The sequence below is a fragment of the Natrix helvetica genome (genome assembly GCF_964273705.1).
Source record: "Natrix helvetica genome assembly, chromosome: 9".
Lineage (NCBI taxonomy): Eukaryota > Metazoa > Chordata > Lepidosauria > Squamata > Natricidae > Natrix > Natrix helvetica.
The window spans coordinates 11,876,545-11,902,790 of record NC_138560.1 but is presented as its reverse complement, the minus strand read 5'-3'; the positions used below and the strand labels follow the sequence as shown (position 1 = coordinate 11,902,790).

Below are 26,246 nucleotides of genomic sequence, written 5' to 3'. Positions count from 1 at the left end.
CATGTTTTGAAATTTGCCAGATATTTTACAGACCCTAATAACGTTACAAATTCAGAAGTATTTCACTGATGATCACAATTGAGCCCCAAATTTCCTTTGCTCAGCAAGACAGTTATTAAGTGAGCTTTGGTCCGTTTAATGACCTTTGTTGCCACAGTTAAGTGAATCACTGCATGTTGTGGCCCACCAGTGGCCAGCAGAGTTGGCAGCAGAGTCGGACAGTGAGGAGGTTGGGGAGGAACATGGGCCAGTCCTGGAGTCTGGGGAAGGCTCAGACGAGGGCTCAGCAATCAGAGGCAGAGACAGGGCCAAGGCCATCTGGCAGTGATCAGGTGCCTTCGGAGCTAAACAGCAGTGAGACAGAGGAACAGCTGGAGCCTGTTACCAGTGTGCGCATACACAGAGCTGCCAGAAGAAAGAACAACTCAGAAATCAGGGTAGACTTGGGAGTAAAGTCACAAGTGGAAGGTGATTGGCCCCTCCTATAGGAAATAAAAGAGGAACGAAAGGGGAGTGGGCTTTTTCAGGAAACAATTCATTAGTTCAGTCGTTAGATTCATTTCAGGAGTGTGAAAATCTGTCCATGAATCTCAGAGACTCTGTGCCCAGTCTTTCTTTGCAAAGCACCTCATTTGGAAAATATTCACATGGCAGCTTTCCAAGATAGAAAAGGTCTGTAGTCATAAATATTCCTTTGAAAGACTGTTTGCCAGGCCTTGCTGACTGTGAATGAGAGCCATTCACATTCATTTAATAAAAAGGGTTTTGTCGGGACCAGGACTCTGCCTCCTGCTTTTTGGGGAAGCCTAAGTCAGAACACTGCAGTTGTTAACGTCCATAAAATGGTTGTTAAGTAGATCTGGCTTCCCTGTTGACTTTGCTTGTCAGAAGGTCTCAAATGGTGATCCTATGACTCTGGGACACTGCAACTGTTCACGGGGATGCTGCGATGATCGTAAGTGTAAAAAATGATCCTGTTGCTTTTTCAGTGCCATTGTTACTTTGAATGGCCATTACATGAATTATTGTACATGGAGGACTCCCTGTACTGCATTTTTTATTGTCTCCTGGGAGAAAGGAGACTGAGGAAAGCCAGTGTCTCTCACGGGAAGAAGCAAAGCTGAGATAATTTAGATATCCGGTATTGCAGAAATAAGATTCCCTCCCACTTCCCCTTCCCACAAAGTCCCATGCCATGGGACAAATTACAGGAAAAAAACAAAATAGATAGCCTCACCAAAGAACGAAGCAAGAATTAATTGGGCTTTATTAACAAGCCATATACTACTTAGGGTTGTTTGCTAATGCCCGTGGTATAGCTATTAACCATAGCTGAATGGGCTGCAATGTTTCTTAATGGGGAGCAGAGGAATTGCGAGGCAGCGGGAGGTGGGCCAGAGTGACTACTTATTAATCAGAGCCTGCAGGCCCTTTAGAAAGAGAGCAGAAGGGCAAGTGATGTTGTTAATGAATTGTTTTGCTCTTGCTCCATTGAAGGACAGCCCTGGGTAAAAAAAAAATACAGGTAGTCCTTGACTTACAACTGGTCACTTGGCATCCATTCAAAGTTACAATGGACTTAACCAGGGGCAACTTATGACTTGGATTCAAAGTGATAACAGGTCCCCTCTGTGATGCTGTGGTTGAATTTAGATGCTTGGCAACATGGCCTCTTTCAGTGTTCCACAGCCCTGTGACTGTGTTTTATGACGATTTTGCTGAAAGCAGGCAAAATGGACCCACAGTGAACTTATCAACTGTGACATTCACTTTAAAAAAATGTGGTGGTGGCCATTTAAAATGTCAGCATTTACTTAATGACCACCACCAAAAAAACCTAAAATCGGATTGGTCATTTTACAACCTTACAACTTATGATTGTAATGGGTAAGGCTTCATGTTTTGATCATGGGTTGAGAACTACCTGTAGTCCAACTAGGGGAATAGTTACACTAGCATTTGCTGCTGTCAGGCACAAGAAACCAAAGCGACACCCTGATTTGGTCAGAGAAGAGTCTTTATTGCTGCTTGCCTGTTTACAAGAATCTTGCCAGACTGGCCGTATTCTCTTGGGGACAACCAGATAAGGAAGGGTTTAAGGGATTCAGGGGAGATCAGGTCTGTGTCATGTCTTGCTCTAAGCTTGCCAATGTCATGGTTCCAAGTAACAACCCCAAAGAAAGAAGGCTCCGAGGCCTGAGTTTCCTCAAAGTTCCATTTTATTAGAGGTGTCCTATTGGCACATCTGGGAAAACCCGAATCTGAAAGCTTCCAGGTTTTCCTACCCAAAAGAAACTCCCAGAACCCACCTGTCCATCACAGAAAGGGGTGTGGTTTAGATGGTTGATGCCTGAAGGGATGCTGATATTCTGGGAGGAGACAAGAATTAGAATCAATACACCCATAGAGGCACAGGCCTTTATGGAAAAAAACAAAGCGAACCTAGAAAAAACAGAAGACTCTTCAACGGTCACACAGGACACGGGAGGGGCCGGAGCTCTGCCAGCGGGGGGAGAAGGGGCAACACCAAGAAAGCTCAGATCACAAAAATGAATAAGAAAATCACATTGTTATAAACAGACCGAAAGTAATAATGAAATTATATCTAGATTATATATCATAATATATAAGCTGATTGAATTTTTTTTTATTAGAATTAATATGCTGATTTTATATGATCATGTATTAATGTTTTATACTTAGATGTATCTTATGAGTTTGGAGGGAGGGGGCGTCTGCCACACTTGCAACTGCCAAAATTTGGCAGTTCAAATGTGTATAAAAATGTGTATAAAAGCTTAAGTTCTCTACAAGAATCTGACCAACTAATGGTCAAGGGAATTGAATAGGAGATAAGAAAGGCATTCAAGGTGGGCTGAACTTAGATCTCTTGCGGGCATGCAGAGATTTGTGGCTTATGATGCGTTTGACCCCTCCCTTAGCCTGGTTATCTCCTCCAATGGCCATTGAGCCACGTTGTTGAAGCAAACACTCTCTCATTCAACTTCTGAATGGGAGCATTTCATTGCAACACGTTGAGAAATAGAAAAACAAGGAAAAGAGTATATTCAGATTCAGAAATTACTTCTGGAGAGCATAATTTGAGGTCAGCTCATTTCCAAATATGAAGCAGGTACATTTCTCCTGCATCCTATTCATTTATTAGTCTAGAAAGTTGTTCCTGGCCATGTGTTCCATTTGTCCTACTCTGTCAAAAGCGGGTCTAATTAATGCATCCTTTATGTTTCTTTCCTTTGCCTCCCTTGCATTGGAAGAGTGGACTGTGCTGTAACAGCTGCTTTTAGAATAATCAGCACAGTGCAATGCACAGTTAAAAAAAACACAGTAGTTTCTCTCGCTGTGAGCTAAGGACATGAGTCTGTGACCATTAATAAAAGCAAGAGATGGAACCATAGGGAAAATGTTCCATTTATATGCACCATGCACTCTTCCCCCCTTTTCTCTCAAACAACCCCTCAGAGATTAAAAGTTACATATCCAAAAAAGGAATTCATTTCCTACAGACATGGCATATAATACAGTTTTGGAACAGACTAGTACTGTACTGATGTTTTGGAGAGCACTTGGCCTACGCAAATCAGACAGAATCTGTTGAATTGCTACATCCAAATAGGCAATTCTTGATGTAGGAAATCAGTCCAATTGACCAATTTGAACTGGTTTGGAAAAGTCCATCTAGTAGAGTGGTTGAATTAGGAGATGCAATCTGAATTTCAGGAATGACTGATGGGAACAACACAGAAGCTTCTGAATTATCAGATTTTTTATTGTGTGTGGTTTTTTTTTTTAAAAAAAACTTAGTTCAATGAAGAAAGGTGCGGTTGATGGAGAAGGTTGATTGGATCTCAGTCGAATTCTTGCACAATCCCAAGTGAGCAGATGTTGAATTGATGAAGTTTGGAAACGCACCTTTGCGATTAGTTATGTGCCACTTATTAGAACGTGTCTGATTGTACAGTTCATTTTGATTTGAGAAAGGTCAAGTTTGGGGGCAATTTCACTGAATCTCTATTGAATCCACCTATTGCATTGAATCGCTGTTGTATTGTGCACCTCTCACAACTTAGTTTTGTTGAAAAGACAGCACTTTTGTGTAGGCGTTTCAATTTCCTTCAAAGCCCCTTTAGATATACAGAATGGTTTTGCTACTGGTAGAAGCATCTGACTTGATCTGCAGGCTTGTCTTCCTGTGATGCTTTTTATTCTCCGATGTAAAGATGGGAAGAAGAGGCAGCTACAAGCCCTCCCTCCCTCCCCCCTCCCTTTTTTTTCTATTTCTTTTTTTTTAAAAAAACCCTTTCTCTTCTAAGTATTTTGAATGGGATTTAATGCAGAAGTGAATTGGGAGTGACCTTAGGGTCACATGCAGCCATCAGCTTAATTTCAAATTGATTTCGCTGAATGGGTGCAGCTCAAGCTTTGCCTGCCTATCTTGCTGCTTGGAGGAGACTAAAAAGATGGTATTATAAAAGGGATGTTTCCGGAGCGCAAAAAACCAGCCCTACAGGCAAACCGGAAGTTCGGGAACGGACTTCCGGTTTACTCGTAGGGTCATTTTTTTTGCCTTCCAGAGCCTTCAGGGAAGCCTCTGGAAGGCCCCTGAAGGCTCTGGAGGGCTAAAATCGGCTCTACGAGCAAACCAAAAGTCCGTTCCTGAACTTCCGGTTTGCCTGTAGGGCTGTTTTTTTGCACTCCGGAGGCTTCAGGGAAGCTTCTGAAATCTCTGGAGGGTTTTCCAGAGCCTTCAGGGAAGCCTCTGGAAGGTCCCTGAAGGCTCCGTAGGGTTAAACCGGCCCTATGAGCAAACCGGAAGTCAGTTCCCGAACTTCCGATTTGCCTGTAGGGCTGTTTTTTTGCGCTCCAGAGGCTTCAGGGAAGCTCCTGAAGCCTCTGGAGGGTCTCCGGGGGGGGGGGAGGCTGTTTTCACGCTCGCCAGGCTCCTATAAAGCATCTAGAGCCTGGGGAGGGCGAAAAAAGCATGTAAAAAATGGGGGAGGAGAGCTGGTCATGTGCGCATGCACACTCGGGTCGCACGTTACATTATGGGTGTGCACGTCTGCGCACGACCCCCCTGCGCTCCCCCCACTTTTGGCACCTGAACCAAAAAAGGTTTGCCATCACTGACCTAGAGCCTGTTCCCAGTGTGCGCATGCGCAGAGCTGCCAGAAGAAAAGAACAACTCAGAAATCAGGGTAGACTTGGGAGTAAAGTCACAGGTGGAAGGTGATTGGCCCCTCCCATAGGAAATAAAAGAGGAGCTAAAGGGGAGTGGGCTTTTGCAGGAAACAATTCATTCATTCGTTCATTAGATTCGTTTCAGGAGTGTGAAGATCCATCTGTGAATCTCAGAGACTCTGTGCCCAGTTTTTCCTTCCACAGCACTTCATTTGGAAAATATTTGCATGGCAACTTTCCAAGATAGAAAAGGTCTGTAGTCATAAATATTCTTTTGAAAGACTGTTTACCAGGTCTTTGCTGACTGTGAATGAGAAGAATTCACATTCGTTTAATAAAAGGGCTTTTGTCAGAACCAGGAGTCAGCCTCGTGCTTTTTGCCATTCAGTCTTATCTTATGTTTCCTTTCCAATGTAGTATAAAAGTTGTTTAATAAAAAGGGTTTTGTTGGGACCAGGAATCTGCTTTGTTCTTTTTTTGGGAAGATCACAAAATTCAAAGACCCGCAAACAGTAATAGAAGAGTTCTGGCAAAAGAAAGCTAGTCCTAATAGTAATGTGTGCAATCCCAAAACACTTACAGCACCACTTGAACACCATCAAGAACGACAAAATCACCTCTTCTTGGAACAGCTTACATTCTGTGACCATACTTTTAATACCAGCAAACATCCACTCCTGCCTATCCCAAGTCCTTGGAAAGGAATCGACGGGTGGATAAAATTGTGAAATCCTGTCTGAACATTTGGGTGTCTGTGAGACGAACTATAGTCCATAAGTACAGTGCATATGGTGGGCCATTTCTCATGATAACAATGATAACGATGCTTGCTGTTAATGACTAGTACTATTTACTACAACTGTTACTTACAATTGGCACGTCCATATGCATATGCTAAAAAAAAAAAAACCCAAGATGGTGGCTGCAATGTGCTTGAAACTCTACATGCACCTGGAAAATGAGTGAAATGTAGTCCCCGTTTGACAGTTGCCTTTTGCTTTGTTTCAGCACCTAGTTTTGATTATGGAGACATCCCTTCACCACTGGAAGAGTCGGACAGCACCATCACTGTTCTCCTGCGGCCAGCGCAGGGCAGGGGTGCCCCAATCAGGTAGCGATCAAGATAAATGAATGATGATCGAATTTCATATTTTTAACAATGCAATTGTTATCTATTTCATCATATGTACAGCCCATGCCTTTCCTAGCCGGTTCAGGGGAGAGGCAGGGAGGAGTTGTTAATAAAGTCAAAGGAAACAAAATGGAAAGCTCTGTACACAAAATTAAAATAATTTCATTATAAAGAGTCAACAATAAGAGGTGCCCTTTAAACTAAACTAATAACTGAATGCACGCTGGAATAAAATTGCTTTGAAATACCAGCAAGGTTGGCTTGTTAAGGCACTGTTCTTTGAAATTCATGGTTTTCTGAGTCCTAAGAAAAGGTATTATGGAATCTAGGGGTCAACTGCTGGGAGTTCACAGGGGTTTGGGAGAACCTCTAGCTAAGATTCTGTACAGTTCGGAGAACCCCCAAATTCCATTCCTGTCTGGCCCTGCCTACCCACTCTGCCCCTCCCAGGAGTCCCCTCAGGGCCCATTTTGGATGCAGGTAAGTGCAGGGCGCGAACGGAGGCTAGGGGAGGGCAAAAAATGGTCCTACCGGAAGCTTGAGAAGGCTGGAAATGGGCCCAGCCTTCTAGGGGAGGGCCTCCGGAGCCTGGGGAGGCTGTTTTCACCCTCCCAGAGGCTCGAGGAAAGCCTCCATAGCCCGGGGAGTCCCTTCGGAGAGAGGGGGCGGTCTAGAAGTTTAATAAATTAAATTAAAAACGCCCCCCTGGCAATGCTCTCTACATGGGGCTTCCCTTGAGATGCACTCGAAGACTACAGTTGGTCCAGAATGCGGCCGCGCGGGTGATTATGGGGAGTACTAGATACTCCCATGTAACACCTCTCCTGCGCGAGCTGCACTGGCTTCCTGTGGTCTATCGGGTGCGTTTCAAGGTTTTGATCACCATCTTCAAAGAGCTCCATGGCACAGGACCTACCTATCTGCGGGATTGCATCCTGCCCCATACATCCCTACGACCAATTCGCTCGCACAGAGAGGGACTTCTCTGGGTGCTGTCCACTAAACAGTGTCAGAGGGTGACACCCAGGAGTAGGGCCTTCTCTGTGATGGGCCCAGCCCTGTGGAATGACCTCCCCCTCGACATTAGGATTACCTCCGATCTCCGCTCCTTCCGTACAAAACTCAAGGCCCACCTTTTTCAATTATCCGGCCTGGCTCAACCATAGTTCCATCTATTCCTCCTGACAGTCTTTTTAAATTCGAAATTTTAAACTGGGGTATTTTATTGGCTAATAATTTTATTATTATTATTTTATGTATTTAATGATTATTACCTCCTTCCTGTATGTATATGTGTATGTGTATATGTGTATATTTATGTACTTTTTATTGTACGCCGCCCCGAGTCCCTTGTGGAGAGGGAGCGGCTAACAAATCGAAATAAACTAAACTAAACTAAACTAATGGTGCAGGATGCCACAAGGCCACGCCCACCATGGTCACGCCCACCCAGCAACCGGGCAGAGAACCCCTTGCTAAAGTTTTTGAAGCCCACACCTGAATACCACGCACAGTATGCAGAGGTGGCATTATGCTGGTTTGAACTGGTTCGCTCGAACCAGTAGCAGAAGTCGTGGGTGGACGAAGCCGCCCGCACCGTGCTGACATTTGCAAACCAGTAGGGAAGGTAAGTGAATGCCACCCCTGACAGTATGGGTATATTTTGGAAAGGAATGTAAACATGTAGAAAAATAAAACACATTACATTAGGGAGAGTTATTTACAAAACTCTGCACTGAGAAACATAGCAGGGAAAAAAAAAGTCTCTTAAGTTGAAAGAAATGTGGAGCATTTCAGTACAGACTTCTCTAGTTTGACAAATGGAGCCTGACATATTTGTTGAAATAAGAAACAGAGAGTAACCCAAATTGACAGATTGGCCGATCTGTATAGGACAGCCAGTGCTATGCAATGGATCATGAATTTTGTTTGAAATTCGAAATAAGGCCATTTCCTTTTATCAAGCGGATGCATTGCATTCTACTGCCTTCTCTTTTCATCCCGATTCATTTAATGAAAGGGGTTTTGTCGGGACCAGGAATCTGCTTCCTGCTTTTTGGGGAAGCCTAGGTCAGAACACAGAAATGTAACTAGTTGGGTTTGAAGACCTCATTAGGTTAGCAGCTGAACTATACGGCTGGGATTTTGTCAGGAGTTTTCACTTCCAGACAAAACTGAGGGATGTGAGTGTTAGGTTAATTTGTTTTAGGCTCTTCAGTTAAGAGTTTTTGTATCCCAGTGCACGGTGAAGAATAAGGCAGAATTCAGCTCATCCTGTGTAGTTTTCTCTATCCATTTATCTGTCTCAGGGAGGGAAGCATTTGGTTTGCTTTTTTCGACCAGGTGGTTGTTAACAGAACCTGTTTCAGTCTGCGAGACTTTGCCAGGTATTTAAGCGGATACCTTTAGACGCATGGCTAATAGCTATTTGGATGACGGCAGTAAGGTAGATAGATATACGGTTGCCAAAGCTCCTGTTTTGAGATCTTTAGTAAGAGCCTTCCAAAGGCAGAATAGAACAATTGTGTGTTGTGTTGATGGGCGATGGAAGAGCAACATCCTCCTTAGTGGGTTTCTTGGGGCTTTTGCTTGGAGGAAGGACCGGCCCAGGTTTCTTTGAATGTGTTGTGTATACCGAGTTGGGAGCTTCCTTTCCATTAGCTTTTGGCAGTGAGGAAACGGCAGTCAGCAAGATCCAAATTTAGCAGCTGCCTTCCGATCAGATTGGTTGGCCAAAGCCCGTATCTGTCTTCCTTGGGGAGCTATTTTGGTAATTTCAAAGATGGAGAACGGATGACAGCGCATCTGCTTTGGTAAGTCATTGAAACAGATCAGGGATGCCGCCATAATGAAAATGCTTTTGGCCAGATCCCTGATATGTTACTAACTGGCCCAAACTGAGGCAAACTGCAGGAACCCAGAAGCTCCGTGAATGTATGTTATCTTCTCCTACATTCACATAATCCAGGAGCACCCTTTTTCTCTTGAAAATAAGAGGGTCCATAGGTCCTATTAGGGACGCGGTGGCTCAGTGGCTAAGATGCTGAGCTTGTCAGTCAGAAAGGTCGGCAGTTCGATGGTTCGAATCCCTAGTGCTGCATAAGGGAGTGAGCTCTGGTTACTTGTCCTACCTTCTGCCAATTTAGCAGTTAAAAAGCACAAAAATGCAAGTAGAAAAATAGGGACCACCTTTGGTGGGAAGGTAACAGTGTTCCCTGCACCTTTGCTGACCACATGACCTGCACCTTTGCCGGCCACATGACCACGAAGATGTCTTCGGGCAGTGCTGGCTCTTTGGCTTTGAAACAGCGATGAACACCACCCCCTAGAGTGGGAACGACTAGCACATATGTGCAAGGGGAAGCTTTACCTTTACCTAGGTCCTATTTGGAAATAATAGGTGGAGCTTAAATGGGAGTACAACTAGAAACAAAAGTAGATGAAGCCATCTTTTTTATTCTTGTTGATACTGTTTTGTGATGGAATCTAGTAGCTTGGATTCCCAAGAAGAAGAGGGTGCATTCCAGAGGAATAAGAGACAATTCATTCAGACATTTTATGTGAGAGAAAGAGGATGAAGACAGTCCCTCCCTAATAGTTCCCAGAGCATATGATAGATACAGATAGAGTGTTTAGTCTGGCAAGATTCCGTCTACAGGTCGGGAAACAATACAGAACTCAGCTTGGAAGAATCCCCACATGCCATTCTTGGGTCTGAAACCCCCTTCTCCACTCGATTTCTTCCTCACTACAGATTGCTCTTGACAAACTCCAATTTATGGCTTGCAGGAAGCCTTTGCAATTAGTCAAGAGCTGTGTAAAATTAAGTTAAGGGCCCCAAGTTGACAATACTTATCACTGACTATTATAGTGCTGGGTGATTGACTATTATGATGTAGAATTGAGGGGGGAAAACCCTGCTGCTAATGTTCCATTTACAGGGGAATGCCTTCTATGGGAAGGCAAAATTATTTGCGAAGTTTTCAGGAGGAGTCTTTCAGATAATAGCATGAGCATTCCTTCTTCCAATTGACTTTAATTCTTTTGCTGACGGGAATCTTCTTGGAGGTCTCAGCCAAGCACGACCATGCTTATTTCATAGCACGTTCTGCAATCTCTTAGCAGGAAGTTACAGGCAGTTCCTCCAGCATGGGGCATTCCAGAATCAAAAGTGTCTCTCTTTCTTTCTTCCTCCTGGAAACTTTCCTGAAGGCAATTCATTTACCAACAGTGGAGTGGTGATGCCATACCCTTAGATCCAAAGATTTATTATCCACTGCAAATAGATAAGTCAGAAGATAGACGATGAAGATTTAGAAAAGGCAGTGTAGGGGAACCAATAGCCTCTCTCTGAGGGAGATGAAAGGTTAAGAAGTGTGAAAAAATAAATAACTAAAAATAAATTATTTTAGGATGGGCTTCATTTAACATCGCCTGTTGTTTTTGCTTTCTCTTCCCAACCTTCTTTGCTTCCTGGGATCTCAGCACGTACCAAGTCATTGTGGAAGAAGACAGACCTAAGAAGATCAAGCGGGAGTTAAGTGGCCCCGAATGCTTTCCAGTGCCACTCACTTTTGATGACGCCATGTCCCGTGGCTTGGTTCACTACTTTGGAGCGGAACTGTCCCCAGGCAGCCTCACAGAAGCCAAACCCTTCATTGTAGGGGACAATCAAACCTATAATGGCTACTGGAATCCTCCACTGGAACCCAAGAAAGCCTATCTCATCTACTTCCAGGCTATGAGCAATCTCAAAGGGGTACGTAGCAAGCTCTAGGTGTTGATTGGTACAACTCCATCTTTAAAATATATTAATTTCTATGATTCTTTTCCTTAAGCTGACTTGTTGTAGTCCACCGGTGGCCTGCAGAGCTGGCAGCAGAGTCGGACAGTGAGGAGGTTGGGGAGGAACATGGGGCAGTCTTGGAGTCTGAGAAAGGCGCGGATGAGGGCTCTACGTCAAAGGCAGAGAGGGGGCCAAGGCCATCTGGTAGTTATTTCCTGCCTCCAGAGCCTCTGGAGTCTGACATCAGCGAGGCAGAAGAACAGCGGGAGCCTGTTCCCAGTATGCGCATGCGCAGAGCTGCCCAAAGGCAAGAACAATTAAGAAAACAGGGTTGACTCGGGAGTAAGGCTTGGAGATTATTGGCCCCTCCCATAAAAGAGGAGTGCACGAGACGTGAGCTTTTGCAGGAAGCAATTAGTTCATGTAGTCAGTTCAAGCTTTGAAAACTTCTGTTTGACTCTGTGCTAAGTTTGGTCTTGCTCTGCATTTGGCAATTAGGTCTCTGGCAACATTCCAAGGAGATAAGGTGGGTGTTTATTAACATTCCCCTGAAAGACTGTGACAACTCGAGCAGACATCTGTCAGAACCTTCACAGACTGTTTGTGAAGCCTTGCGGACTGTTATTGACCATAATTTAGAGCCATGTAAATAAACGATTGTGATTTATGCTTTCTCCGCAAACCTAGGTCAGAACATGACTGTGATTTCCTATCAGGGTGAAATACCCAAGAGTTTAAAGTTCAACAGTCTTATTTCAGTAGGTGTTCCCACCACTAATTGAGCCATGAGTTGATTTCCTAACATTGAGGACTATAATTAAGGAGAGGAACCCTTTCCTTGCATGCTGAGCATCCTAGATTGAGTTGCTTCCATTTCCAGTTTAAAAAGACTGGCAAATCTTTAATCTTCAGATTTGGGGAAGTGTTTGCCAGACAATCTAGCTAAATGGATAAATAACTTAGCAGCCTCGTATGCTTGTAATGCCAGGGTCCCATCTGGATGGGTGACTCATACATATTATTTATACATGATCTGGGCTGCCTGTGCAGGAGGAACGTATGTATGTACACATATTATATAGGCAATGTGCAAATTGGAGGGTCTTAAATGAAAATCCAAAAAAAGCAGCCCACCAGGCTTCATCACATTCAGGTGTCCAGGATTAGCAGTAAGGCTCTGCAATCGACTCTCATTCGGTATGAAATGGAATGACTGGATCTGATTTCACAAGTTGAACACATTTAAAGATTCAGTTAAATTGTTTTTAAATCTTTTATAAGCTGCTGGATCTCTGGCAGAGCACAGGAACAACATCTCCAAGCACACCCTCTCTGGTTAAAAACATCAGGAATCAAATGATAGGGAAATTGTTGCAGAAAATGACAGACTTTAGACTTCTCAGGATACAGGAAAAGTTTATTTGGCAGCCAGGTTCAGAAAGCTAGCACATAGCTAACATTGAAAATTCTGAACAATCTTTATTATTGAAGCACACATTCTTATACATTCTCAAAGACAGCATAACACGGAAACACTTAACTCATTTCTTATTGGTTACCTTGAGGAAAAAGCCTTATAAGGAGATGGGGGGGTCTTACTTCTCCTTTTGTTACAGGTATGGGCTACGTGCCATTAACAAACTTTAATTGAACCTTGTGGTTTTGGACTTTTGACATAGGGACATTTGCTGGAACATGTTGTGGTTGAAGGCTGATGACATTTCCCAGTCCCTTTAAGCAAGCTTCTAACTGTCCCTTTTATGCCACGTCTTCATTCTTATATTTTAATCCATATTTTATTCTACTTTAAAATGATAGGGAAAGTGGTTACTGTTTTATTAGACCAGACAACATTTGGCCCATGTTCTTATCCTCAGCTTTGTTTTAAGGATATTACATGGGATCCCGTCCTTTTCTTTTCCTGCAGAATTAGATTTATCTCTACCTATCCATCAATCAATTAATCATGGTTCAGCACTGTACTATGCAGGTTTTGTATAACTGTCTGGTGGCAAGTAAGATCAATATTGAAATAAAATGTGAGAACAGCAGAAGATCACAAAACTATCCAAGGGAACAAAGCCATCTGACAATGGAGCAATGTGATTTAGGGATTCCCCCTCCTTCTTCTTTTGGTGCTTTCAAATCAGTATTTTTTTTAATTCCTGGTGGTTGCCTGGACAAGTCCCTGCAGTTTTTTTTGGCAAGATTTCAGAAGTGATTTGCCATTACCTGCTTCCCATGGCTGAAGAAGAGTGATCCAAGGTGGAACTAGAACTCACGGCCTCCTGGTTTCTAGCCTGATGCTTTAACCATTATGCCAAATGAACACTCTGGATTTTAACTGTGGATGTAACTTAAAACTATTTGAAAGTTGCCTGTTTCCTTGCTTAGGCAAAAGAGCAAAAATCTTGGGAATTCAGCAACCTGGGCAGATGGGCAACTTGAGTTTCCAAACCTTCTCAGTTTTCTTGATGTCCTTCAGTGGACCTCAACATCACCCTACTTGCATTCTTCGGGTGTCATGCAGGTTGTGAGCCACTTGGAGTATATTCAGATGTGTCTTTGCTTTATTTAAACTAAAAACAGCAATAGCACTTAGACTTATATACCTCTTTACAATGCTGTACTACAGAGTCCCCATATTGCCCCCAACAATCTGGCTCCTCATTTTACCCACCTTGGAAGGATGGAAGGCTGCGTCAACCTTGGGCCTGGTGAGTTTCGAACTGCCAAATTGCAGGCAGCCGGCAGTCAGCAGAAGTAGCCTGCAGTATTGCACTCTAACCTCTGCGCCACCAAGGCTCTTGAAAAAAAGATAATAAAACCTTGTTCTTAATCCTTGTTAGGTTTCAGGAGATTATTCTTGGGATTCATGTGGTCTCTTCCAAGCCCAAGATGGTAATTACTGCAAGACCACGCTCATTTCATGGCTCTGATTTAGGAGGAACAGAGCAGCTACGAGGCTGTTTTTGAAAGATTTTAACTTTGCTGGGATTCTTTCTAGTCTCTTCCTTGCAAATGCAGCCTCGTTTCTCTTGCAGTTGGCATCGAAATATCCCCAATGGTCCAACAAGGAATCGTAACACCACGAGTTGATAGAAGGGACATTAAGCCAAATAATGACGATTGGTTTAATTTCCTCCACTTCCATCTGCAGCAGTGGCATTAATATATCATTTGGCAGGCAGGGAAGCAGGCAGGCAGGCAAAGTGGAGAATGTTTTTGTTCTGGGAAAAGATTTGGAGGGAGGATCTGGACAAGGGAGGAGAGAAAGCAGAGGACAAGTGGAGTTTCTTGCTTTGGTGCCCGAGCCTCTGCCCAGTCTGTTGAATACCTTATTGTCAGTCCTTGTCAAGGAAAACCATCAGCCTAATTGTGTTGTTTCCCACCTGTAGGCTGCAATCTGTGACAGTGGTGGTGAGTGGAGATTCAGTGTCAAATGGCATCTCCTCCCTTCAAATGTGTCTCAGATTACTGAATTGTGACTGAAGTGACAGCATTTCCGTTTCTTTCTGGAAATAAGTCTGCAGATGAAGAAGGACAGAATAACAGAGTTGGAAGAGACAGTCACAGACCTTATCTGGCTTGGAGAGCTGACAGGCCGATACCTGAAAAACTTGGAAAGGAGTCTCGGAGAGTCATAAACCAATTAAGTGAACTAATCGTCTCCTGCAAACTCCACTCCCCTTTAGCTCCTCTTTTATTTCCTCTTGGAGGGACCATTCATGGTCCACCTGTGGTCTACCTCCCAAGTCAACCCCTGTTCTTTAGCTGTTCCCTTCATCTGGCAACTCTGCACATGCGCACACTGGGAACAGCATGCCTCACTGATGTCTGCCTCTGAAGGCAGCTGATAACTGGCATACGGCTCTGCCCCCCCTTGCCTCTGAAACAGAGCCCTCATCAGAGCCAGGACTGGCCCATGTTCCTCCCCAACCTCTTCACTGTCCGAATGTGCTGCCAGCTCTGCTGGCTGCTGGTGGGCCACAACACATGTGCGGGAGCTAGATTACATGCCACCCCTACCCCTCCCCACCCATTGCTGCAGGTGGTCCATGGATCAGAAAGGTTGGGGACCACTGTTTAGATACTCTGGATAGGGATGTGTTTGCTCACCAAACACACACAGACACACACACACACACTGCCTTATACCAAGCCAGGCCACTGATGAATCCAGCACAGCATCAGTGGTGGGTTTCCAGAATATTGAGGAAAGATCTGAGAATGATTTTTATTTCAAGCTGTCAGGAAGTAGTGAAGTCCTAAATATGGGGGGGGGGGTTGCATTATTCCCTCCCCCCCAAAGTAATTTCACTTAGTCTAAAGGGAAAAAAGTGTTATCAAAGGGAATTTGACAGCTATGAGGCATATGTACCAATGATAATTAGAAAAGAAACATATAATTCATGGAGTGCCCATATTCAGTGGTTTGCAGCAATCTTGGAGAATTGTACATCTTCATCCCTTCCTCAAAAAACAAATATGAAATAGCTCTCTAAGTATTATGATGTTTCTCATATGTTGGTCTATGACCGTAATAAAGATTTGATATCTTTCATTTCAGATAACAAGTCAAAGAGATCATGGGTGTGATAAAACCTTGCTTATCTTTTTCTTCTTTTGTAGGAAACAAGGCTGAATTGTATCCGAATAGCTCGGAAAGGTAAATATTCTTATATGTTTATATATATTATATATATATTAAAATCGTACCTTTATATTTGGCCAATTTAAGGTGATGCTACCACTTCTTATTTCCGCCTATGAGATGAGTTGGGTTGACTGGCTAAGGAAGGACTAGACCTCACAATCTCCTGGTTTCTAGTCTGGTGCCTTCACCACTAGATAAAATTGGCTCTGCTTTTTGGAAGGGGTTGATCCTTGCCTTCTTCTTCCTAGGGAGGGAGGGAGGGAGAGGGAGGGAGGGAGGGAGGGAGAGAGAGAGAGTTAACTTTCACACTTAAGAAAAGACTAAAACTCATGGCTTCCTGGATTTTAGCCAGACAACTTTGCCACTACACTAAATTGTCCTCCCCCTCCTCCCCCTCCCCTCCCCTCCCCCTCCCCCTCCTCCTCCTCCTCCTCCTCATGCTTTGTGAAATCTCTCCATTTCTAAGAAATCTTTCCCTGCCTCTTAGATGTGTAGGGCAATTGCTTTCATCACATACTCAGTGGCATCTTCCTTTCCTTCCTTCCCCTCCTGAAGTCTGAATTGTACAAATCTCATTTCCCCAGACTTAATCCAAAACACCCCAGCAGTCATCTGAATGGCTCTCTAGGGACACTGGAAGAACAAAGACTTTTTGGGAGGGTTGTTTTTATTCTACATAAAAGGTAACCTTTGGATAAATTACTGTACTCTAAAATTCAGCTGTTAAAAGCAACCTATAGTAACAATCTGCAACAAGGATGGGCAATGGTTGGGTGATAATGTAAGATGAGCAGGACTATGCTGTACATGTTGTGGGGGCAGAATTTTCTGGTGGTGGTTCTCCAAATTTTGGAGAAAAGTTGCAAATAACTGATTGGACAAAAGGGAAAGAGACATCCAAAAAAGCTGCAGAAAAGAGATCCGAGACTCCATTGATCTCCAAAATTAATGATTGCTGATTCTTTGTATATAGGGTGCTTGACAGATCGCCATACACTATAGGATTAGGTCCATGCCTACAAAGAATTTGCTATCTAAATGCCAGCAGAGAATAAGACTAGAAAGAGAACAAACTAGACAAAGGGAATAGAAGACAAATGATGTTGTGATAGGCAACTGGCCTTGTGATATGCAGTTTTAATGTTGGGTTGAAATGTTGGGTTGAAATGTTTTCAATCTTTTTCAGTCTTATTCTCAAGGTCCTTGAGGATTTGTTTTTTTTTTTAAAAAAATATTTTATTTATCACATTTTTGAATCCCCCATCACCCTCACAAATATTCTTTCTGATATTTTCTGGTAGCTGATTTGTGGGGGTTTTTTTTTTTTTGGATGGAAATGGCAAAAGATGCTATCTGTTGGTCTTTCTCCATATTTCTCAGTCTGAACAAAAGGACCATGTCCTATAGAATGAAAGGGAAGTTGGGGATGCCAGCAGGGAGGCTGTAGTGTAGTCTGAGTGACAGAGAACTGTATGATGGAAGACAAGATATTTAGACATAATCCTTGGTGACCTGGATCTGGATATTTTCCATCTTTAGCTCTGCCTTCACAGTTGGGACACAACTTGAGGGTCCTTTGGCTCCTTGTTGAAGAGGAGGTTGCAGTAATGGCTACTGTAGGTTGTGCTAATCACATCTATTCCTGGATTTGGAGGTCTGGCTCATGGTGACTTAGTCACCTTCCATTTGGATTGCTGTAATGTGCTCTACAAGGGGCTGCCCTTGAGGCGTGCATAGAGTTTCCTTAGTGTAGTTTGTTAATGTATCGTTCCTTTGACTCAGGATATGAAACAAGGTAGATTTTTAGTTTTGTATTCAATCCCACTTTAAAATAAAAAAAAACCATTTCTTAGCAGCATGTATGCAGAAGATGTACCTTAAACAGTATGAACTCAATCTGCTCATCAGAAACCTTTAAATGACACATTCCTCTTGATGATGAAGCCTAATTCAACTCATTTAAGGGCATATTGCAGGCCAGATTTGTTCAGGGGCAATAGCTGGAGGTTTTGTGTGTCTTGCTTTTAATTGCAGAAGGCACACAGATGGATGATTCCTGCCAAATTTCCACAAGGGCGGTTCAAAGTATCATCAAAACAATGACATCAACTGCTAAATAATTCACCCTGTGAATTCAGAAGTCCGTTGCTTGTGACTTAATCTCTAAGCAAATTTTGTCTAGGTTGGAAAACATTACGGCTCTTCAAATGTCAACCATACAAGTGATGGATGTATTAGCTATGTCAACCATCTCCTTGCCAGGCATCAAAACTATACATGGTTCAGATTTGGTTGTTGGAGAGTAGGCAGTTAGCTCTATAAATGACTAAGAAATAATTCAGAATGTGGCACTTTCATCCTTCTTTGGCTGTGAGAACTACAGAAATAAGAACGACAGCATTACAATGGGGTAATTTGACATTTGGAGAATAGTGTTATAGGAGGAGTGGTTTTTTGTTTTTTTTTTGACAGTCATATATATCACTGGAGGATAATTCCAATTTGCTACTGGAAAAGCATAACTTCTATTACCAACAGAAATAATCAGAGGAGCATTGTAACTATATGCAAGTCTAGCAATCTACCCACCAGCTGTAACATGTTTAAGAAAATGAAAAGTTGCTACATGGAAAGAAATATCAGCTTTAGAACTGATGACACGTTTATTTAGTACAGAGCTTCCTTTATCTATGATTCCCTGGAAGGGGTTCAGACTGCATACAATTCTTAAGCATCCTTCTGATGGTTTTGGAGCCCCTCAAATTTTACCACCAAAATCCAGTAAACATTCAGCTTCAAGAAGACAAAACTGAAAGAGAATGTGTCAGGGTTCCAAGTGACTCCCAACGAAAGAGGACTCCGAGACTTGAGTTTCCTCAAAGTTCCATTTGATTAGAGATGTCCTATTGGCACATCTGGGAAAACCCGAATCTGAAAGTTTTCAGGTTTTCCCCACCCAAATGAAAGTTCAAGACCCTCCCCACCACCCACATGTCCATCACATGGCCCAATCAATGCACCTTCCAAACTGGATATGCGCCCCAGTCACACCATTGCAGCTGCCGGGCCAGATGTCCTTGACTCTCTGAGAAAAGAATCTTATTTTGACTATATATCACCCATTCTCTATATAATCCCCCCTCCTATTTTCCCACAGTAGAAAAATGTGGCAGGCCTGAAGGCCCAATGTGAAAAATGGCTTCTACTCAAACACTAACCAAATCTGTCCTGCTTAATTTTTTTTGTGGGGGAGTGGGGGGAGATCAATTGGCAAGGTGCTGTTGGTAACCTGCTATAACAACCTTTAAAAATATCTCTGAATATGTTCAGCAGTCTTCTTCCTATGTCCTCTGATGATGCATGCAAATTATGTGCAAGAGAAGGAGAAGCTCTCCTATTTTCAGGTTCTCTTGACCGACCTGTTTGCTGTTTTATCTCCTACAGCTGCCTGTAAAGAAAGCAAGCGTCCCTTGGAAGTTTCCCAGCACTCAGAGGAAATGGGTCTCATTCTGGGCATCTGTGCTGGAGGACTGGTGGTGTTGATCATCCTCCTTGGGGCAATCATCGTTATCATTCGGAAAGGGTAAGGAAGCATTTTGAGGGCTCTGTTCTTGCTGTCATGCAGGCAGTCCCACACCCTTCCCAACCAACGTACCTCTCTTTGGAGCCAAATCTGACTCAGCTTCCTCTTAAGAGATGAGCAGCTCTAATAGAAGGAGGTAAATGCTCACAGAAGAAGCAATCAGGTCATCTATAGGGACCTGGGCAAATTTTCTTAGTAGATCTGTGCCGTGCTTTGGATGTAACTTCGAAGAGATGCTGTGGAATCTGAGGAACATGAACCCAGCACTCTGCATGCAACACTTTAGAGGTGCTGCATGATTATGGAAGCAGATACGGCTTCTTTTTCAATATCCCAGGACGGTGTTGTGTTCCATGGATTCCAAATGAGTTCTTCTGAATTTAATGTGCGGCATTGCATAGCCCTACATTTTAATACAATTTAGCATCGTTCATTTTATTCTTGCTAGATCCTCTATTTTTACTATATGAAGAGACTGGGCAACTGTTCGTCTGAATTGGTATAGAGTTTCCTGTTTGAGCAGCAGAGTGGACTAGAAGTCCTCTAAGGTCCCTTCCAACTCTCTTAATCTGTTAGGGCATACCTGTTCGTCACAGCATGAAAGTATTTCACTGTTTCTTGAAGACATGTCCTCATAGACATGTCCTTTATCTCAATGGCAGCTTGCTGCTGAAGCAGGCTGAAAAAGGTCTAAGGCTGTTCCAGGATGAAAGTATGTTTTCTTTGCTCTTATGTCAAAATCTCCTCTCAAACAGGCATTTGAAGGTCCATGGAGGTTGGGATATTCTTTTCTGTTCCTCCTTTCATATCTTTAGTGCAATTTTTAATTCTGATCTAACTGAATCTTTCTCTTTCCAGCAGCCATTTCATGCATCCTAAAAAAAAATGTTTCTTCGTACTGCTTTGAAAGGGCACTTCTGAGGTCGCACAATTTTTTCAGGAGGAGAAATCATTATTTTTTAAATTCCCCCAAAGCATACAACAGATTAGATTCTTAGTTTTGTTTAATGCCCAAGGTGTCTAAGTGATTTTTTTTTTTTTTGGCAGTGTAAAAAAAAATTAAAAGCTTGCCTTGATAATACCGGTCTCCAGTGATTGGAGAGAGCTGTTTGCTTTCTTATATCAGTTTCGCACAAACACTGGAGAGGTGAAAAAGGAATAGGGCTGCTGTTACCAAGATAGGCTTTTAAATTATTCTTTTTAAATGCTGGTATTCAATGGCCCGCCAAGATTTCCTCTGTGGTTCAAATCCAAAATCAGATCCCAAAATACATCTAGGTAGAATTATTTTAAATTTCTACCTTCAGAATTATAATCAGTGGATTATGGCAGAATATAAATGCAAACTATTTAATATTATTACCTGATAGACAACAACCATTGTTAAGGATATAGCCAGCCAAATTTAAGATATGTGAATTTCAAGGATTTTGCAATAACCTTCCCCTGCCATGCCTACCAAGCCACGCCTACCAAACCACGCTGTGCTCACCAAGCCACGCCCACAGAACAGTAGTAAAAAAAAAATTTCATCTCTGGTGTGTCTTAGAATTTCAACTTTTTTTTATCGTGGAAGCACGTTGCAAGATTGTCACTCCCAGCTAGTAATTTAGAATGAAATGTGATGTAGTGTATTATTTTATGCCAGATTTTAATAAGATCTCTGAGACACCTCGCCAAGTTTTGCAGATATTGACTGGCAGGTCTCCAAGCCAGATAAGGTTGGTGACTGTAAATCTTCCCTTGAAAGACTTTGCTGATGTGAATGAGCAGAATTCACAGTAAATTAATAAAATGATTTTTTGTCCAAATCAGGAGTTTGCTTCATGCTCTTGGGAAGCCTCGGTCAGAACAAGGAGCGACTCAGTGGCATGTTTGGCATGTAAAGAGTCTTGGGATCAGTGCTTGGAAATGTTAGATGGTGTTGGATAGTCTGATATCACATTGGTCAGCTTAGAGGGTCCATTGTTCTGATTTGCCTCTAAGGCAATATTTGTGATGTGTACTAGTGTTGAACAAGGAGTTCTTTTGTAGCAAGCTCTCCTTTGTTCTTATGGAAAAAGAATTTTCCTTTTAAATAACTTCAGAGGGGCAATAAAGGAATCTCAGAGAAATACTCATGGAGTTATTGCACTTATTTCAGTAAGAGATTGCTAAGGGGTAGGAATTTCAGTCTTTGGGTGACATGATAGCAGGGTTCCGATATCTCAGGGGCTGCCACAAAGAAGAGGGAGTCAAGCTCCAAAGCACTTGAGGGCAGGACAAGAAGCAATGGGTGGAAACTAATCAAGGAGAGAAGCAACTTAGAACTAAGCAAAAATTACCTGACAGTTAGGACAATTAATCAGTGGAATACCTTGCCTCCAGAGATTGTGAATGCTCCAATAGTGGAAACCTTTAAAAAGAGTTTGGATAACCATTTGTCTGAAGTGGTGTAGGGTTTCCTGCCTGAGCTGGGGGTTGGACTAGAAAACATCCAAGGTCCCTTCCAAGTAATTTTATTCTGTTCTGTTCTGTTCTATTCTATATGGAGGATCCCTGAATAATTTTCAGTCAGTCAGTCCTTTTCTGCCCATTTTGTCTCATCCGCTTGTTGTTGGCTGAAAATTGAAAGGTTAGTGATGCAGTGTATGCTTCTTGATCTCCAGGGAGTGGGAGAGTGAAGAGAGATTGTTTCATTGAGAAAATCAATAGACTAAATGTTTATGCACGATGCAGAACTAAGCTGCCATTGTCTATGCATAGAGAGTAGCAAGCTGAGAATGGTAGAGAGGGCTTCAGCCCATCATGCTTCTCCCCACTTGTCTTTCTTATATGTAGGGCTTAGACATAATTTTAAAAATTTGAACGGGCCCATAACAAGAGCATTATCAGTGGATAGTACTCACCATGGGAAATTAGATATTACACGAATGAGAACAAAGCTGAAGTGATTTGAAATTAGAAATCAGTACCAAGGAGAGCTTCAATGCTATCATGACTCCTTTTTGGTGTTCCAGACAATATTTTGATGGCCACAAGGCTGGCATTTGATTTTTCCTCTGTTAGGGAAATATTGGGGAGTTTTCTTTAAAAAGCTATGTTAAATCTGTGCACGGCCATTTTTATGAGCTTCCTATCTCAGAAAAGGCGCGCGGGGGGTGGTGGTGATTTCAACCTATTTTCTAAAGCACTAGAAGGCAGGAGAAGAGATGATGGATGGAAACTAATCAAAGAGAGAGGAGCCTAGAATTGAGGAGAAATTTCCTGTCAGTGAGAACAATTAATCAGCGGAATGGTTTACCTTCAGAAGCTGTGGACCCTCCATCACTGGAGGCTTTTAAGAAGAGATTGGCTATTTGTCCATAATTATACAGGGTCTCCTGCTTGCACAGGGGATTGGACTAGAAGATCTCCATGGTCCTTCCAACTGTGTTATTCTCTTAATGTAACCAGCAGGAATTATGGGCCAAACTCTTTGGAATTCTTGTTGTTCTTGTCCCAGAGGGCACAACATTGGCAAAAGCTATCTTACATTTGGGCGTGGGATAAGAGGAAGCAGTTTCCAGGATTATTGGACATAATAATTGGATCCTAAAAGTATTACAGACCATTTCATCATTTATATCTGCATAACGTTGATCTTAACTATGGAAACAAGAGTTTCATGTCAGTCCAAGAAAAAAAAAGAGGATGAATTCATGCACCTGTTCACTCTTGTAGCCAGAAACTACACCTGATAGTTACAAGCTAGACATTAATAATCAGAGTGGAGTTTCATAGTTTTATTCTAAGTATATGTGTATCTGATTCTAATGAATCCAGAAGGCTTTGAGCAGGGAGCATCCGTAAGAGACCAGTGACAACTTTTTGCTTAGATATGGGAGCGCTGTTCCGAATATAGCTGCTAGTGTCATCAAGATGCTGTCTCTGATGATGCTTTCTCATTGTGGATCTTGCAGAAGGCTCAAAGTTGTGGATTAAAATCTGGCAGGAAAGTTGGTCAGATGCCCACCAGTCATTTAAAAAAAAAACCCAATTGCTCAGATTATTGGGAGTCCCTTAGCAGGATGCAGAGGTTGAGCAGAGTTGCCCATACACAAAGTTCCTATGGATTGCTCCCTGCTGTACATGATATTGGATGTGGTGGACTGCATTCAGTCTTTTCCCTTCCAATTAAACGGGTGCACACACACACAAAAAAAGAATGGAATGGAACTGGATTGCACTCTTTGAACTTGAACATTTGTAATTTTGGAGCTGGTTGTCTTGGAACTGGCCAGAAGGTTAAGATTTAATCTCAAATGGAGACTGTGATACGGCGTGAAAGTCAAATGTTATGGGACTGATTCCATTGTGGCCTTTCTTTGGAGTCTTGTGTATTCACAAGATTCTGGAGTTAGAGTAGCAAGCACACTCTTAGTTTGACTGAAAATTAGGATTCTGGTAGCACCATGTCTTTTAATACAATTTGTTAGTCAGAAAAGGTATTGCTATGCTCCTGATTCTTTGCCACCATAAATCAATACAGCGCTCCTCCTTTTGTGTCCATTGTGATTGAACATCCAACAAATGTTAACTAATGACCAAAAAACCCCAGATAGTAGTAGTGTATTATTTGTTAGAGCCAGGAGCACAAACACCATTAAGGCCTCCAAATAGATGTTAGTGAAAAAAATGTTGTTTGTATGTTTACATCAGAGGTGGGTTCCTACCAGTTCTAACCTCTTCTATAGAAGAGGTTCCACAAATCTACAATGCTGTTTATAAGCGGTTCCAGCTCCCTCCCCCCGCCCGTCCGCACATCATCAAGATGAAGAGCGAGAGGAGGAATTCTGGGAGTTGAAGTCCACAAGTCTTAAAGCTGTCAAGTTTGAACACCCCTGGGGTTTTTTTTCTCTAAAGGGTTAGGGGTGCAAAGGTCTTGTAACTTGACAGCTTTAAGACTTGCGTGCTTCAAATGCCAGAGTTTCTGAGCCAACATTTTGGTTGCTAAGCAAGAGCATTGTTAAGTGAGTTTCACCACATTTTACAAGTTGGCCACGCTCACTCAGTCACATGGCTGGCAAGCCACTCCCACCCAGTCACATGGCTGACAGGCCACTCCCACCCAGTCACATGGCTGGCAAGCCACTCCCACAAAGCAGGCCACACCTACAGAAGAGGTTCTGAAAAAAGTGAAACCCACCACTGGTGTACATGGACTCTTTGTCTGCATATCCAATTTCCAATTTGATTCATTTCATCTCAAATGCATTCAATTAGGCTGGCTCAACTGTTTGAATGCGTTTTGTGGTTAAAACACTGGTTGGAATACCTGAATTAAGAAGTCCATAATCTTCTCAGTCTACATACCTAGGCTGGATAATCACAAGAAAAAAAGATGAAGGTTGCCAGATAAAGTTCTATTATGATCAGTCTCCTTTAAATTACATCTCTTCGGTTGTTTGGTTCTACAAATACTTAAAGGCTCAATTTAAAACAAGATATCCAGTGTCCAAGGACAGTGAGAACTATTGGCCAGAACATCTGAAGAGATCCAGTTTGAGGAAGACTGAAGTAAATATAAAAAAGTTTGTTATTTTTATGTAGCTAAATATGGCTGGGAAGACCAAAGAGAGGAACAGAAAGAGGAGAAAAACAGAGCTGCATGTTTATTTTAAAAAAACAAACCGGGGTCTCATGGGTTTAAGGGTGACTAAATGGGAACAGCTGCTCTAGTCATATTGCACATAGATTGATTATATAGAAGCATAGAAACCAGATGACATTTCATGTAGTAGAGGAACATTAATGCGTTTTGGTTTGTTTCTCTTGATGAGGAACAAGTACATGCTTGGAATGTGTTGGGATTGTCTGCCAAACTGTCAATAAATATTTTGTGTGCTTCTTTGCCATTCCCCAGAATGATGCCACCATTTAAGTCTTAATATAAATGTTCGGCAGAGAGAAAGGGAAAGGGGGAAAAAAGGCACATGATGAGATTTCACAGCGCAAGAGTCTAAATCCAAAGGCTCAACTTTGTGTGAAGGAGATAGGTCTCTTTGTTCTTTTGGCTTGGGGCTGCATCAAATCACATGGCACATGTCTTCCATAGAGGTACATGTAGCAATTCAGTTGAGATGTCCTTCATTCAAAAAATAATAATAATAGTTTTCTAATACAGTGAAGAACTGAGCCCATATTTGGATTTTGAAAGTAATACTGAAATCCCCATTTCCAATTAGGGACTTTGGGAAGAAGCAGAGGCATTTTAATCATCATAGTATCCAGGTGAACTGATACTATGTTGGATGCTGCGTGGCATTCTGGAAAACAGGAAAATTTGCAGCTTAAGGGTTGAAGGAGAAAGAAATGTGAACAAAGACTGTGCCATTTTGTCCAAACCTACATATGTGCATTCAGGTAGTACCGTGTTTTCCCGAAAATAAGTGGGTCTTATATTAATTTTTGCTCCAAAAGATGCATTAGGATTTATTTTCTGGTTAGGTTTGGAATACTGCATCCAGTTTTGGTCACCAGAATATACAAAATATTTTTTTTAAAAGAGCAATAAAGATGATTGGGGGCTGGAGACTAAAACATATGAACAGCTGCAGGAAGAAGGACTAGGGGTGGCATGATAGCAGCGTTCCAATATTTAAGAGGCTGCCACAGAGAAGAGGGGGTCAACCTATTCTTCAAAGCACCTGAAGGCAAGACAAGAAACAATGGATGGAAACTAACCAAGGAGAGGACCAGCTTGGAACCAAAGAGAAATTTCCTGACAGTAAAAAACAATAAAGCAGTGGAATAGTTTTCCTTTAGAGGTTGTGGGTGCTCCATTGCTGGAGGCTTTTAAAAAGAGACTGGGTAGCTATTTGACTAATATGGTATAGGGCAGGGGTGTCCAAACTTGGGAACTTTAAGACTT

General features: G+C 42.4%; 1 protein-coding gene across 4 annotated transcripts in view; it reads left to right on the top strand.

Annotated features, from left to right (window-relative positions):
- PTPRU (protein tyrosine phosphatase receptor type U) overlaps positions 1-26,246 on the top strand; it is a 274,199-nt gene that overhangs the window by 148,195 nt on the left and 99,758 nt on the right. For all 4 annotated transcript variants that reach the window (XM_081962455.1, XM_081962453.1, XM_081962454.1 and 1 more), the window contains exons 11-14: positions 6,205-6,307; positions 10,814-11,087; positions 15,747-15,783; positions 19,216-19,354. In XM_081962455.1, coding sequence (XP_081818581.1) covers positions 6,205-6,307; positions 10,814-11,087; positions 15,747-15,783; positions 19,216-19,354 — 553 coding nt within the window. The remainder of the gene's footprint in view (positions 1-6,204; positions 6,308-10,813; positions 11,088-15,746; positions 15,784-19,215; positions 19,355-26,246) is intronic.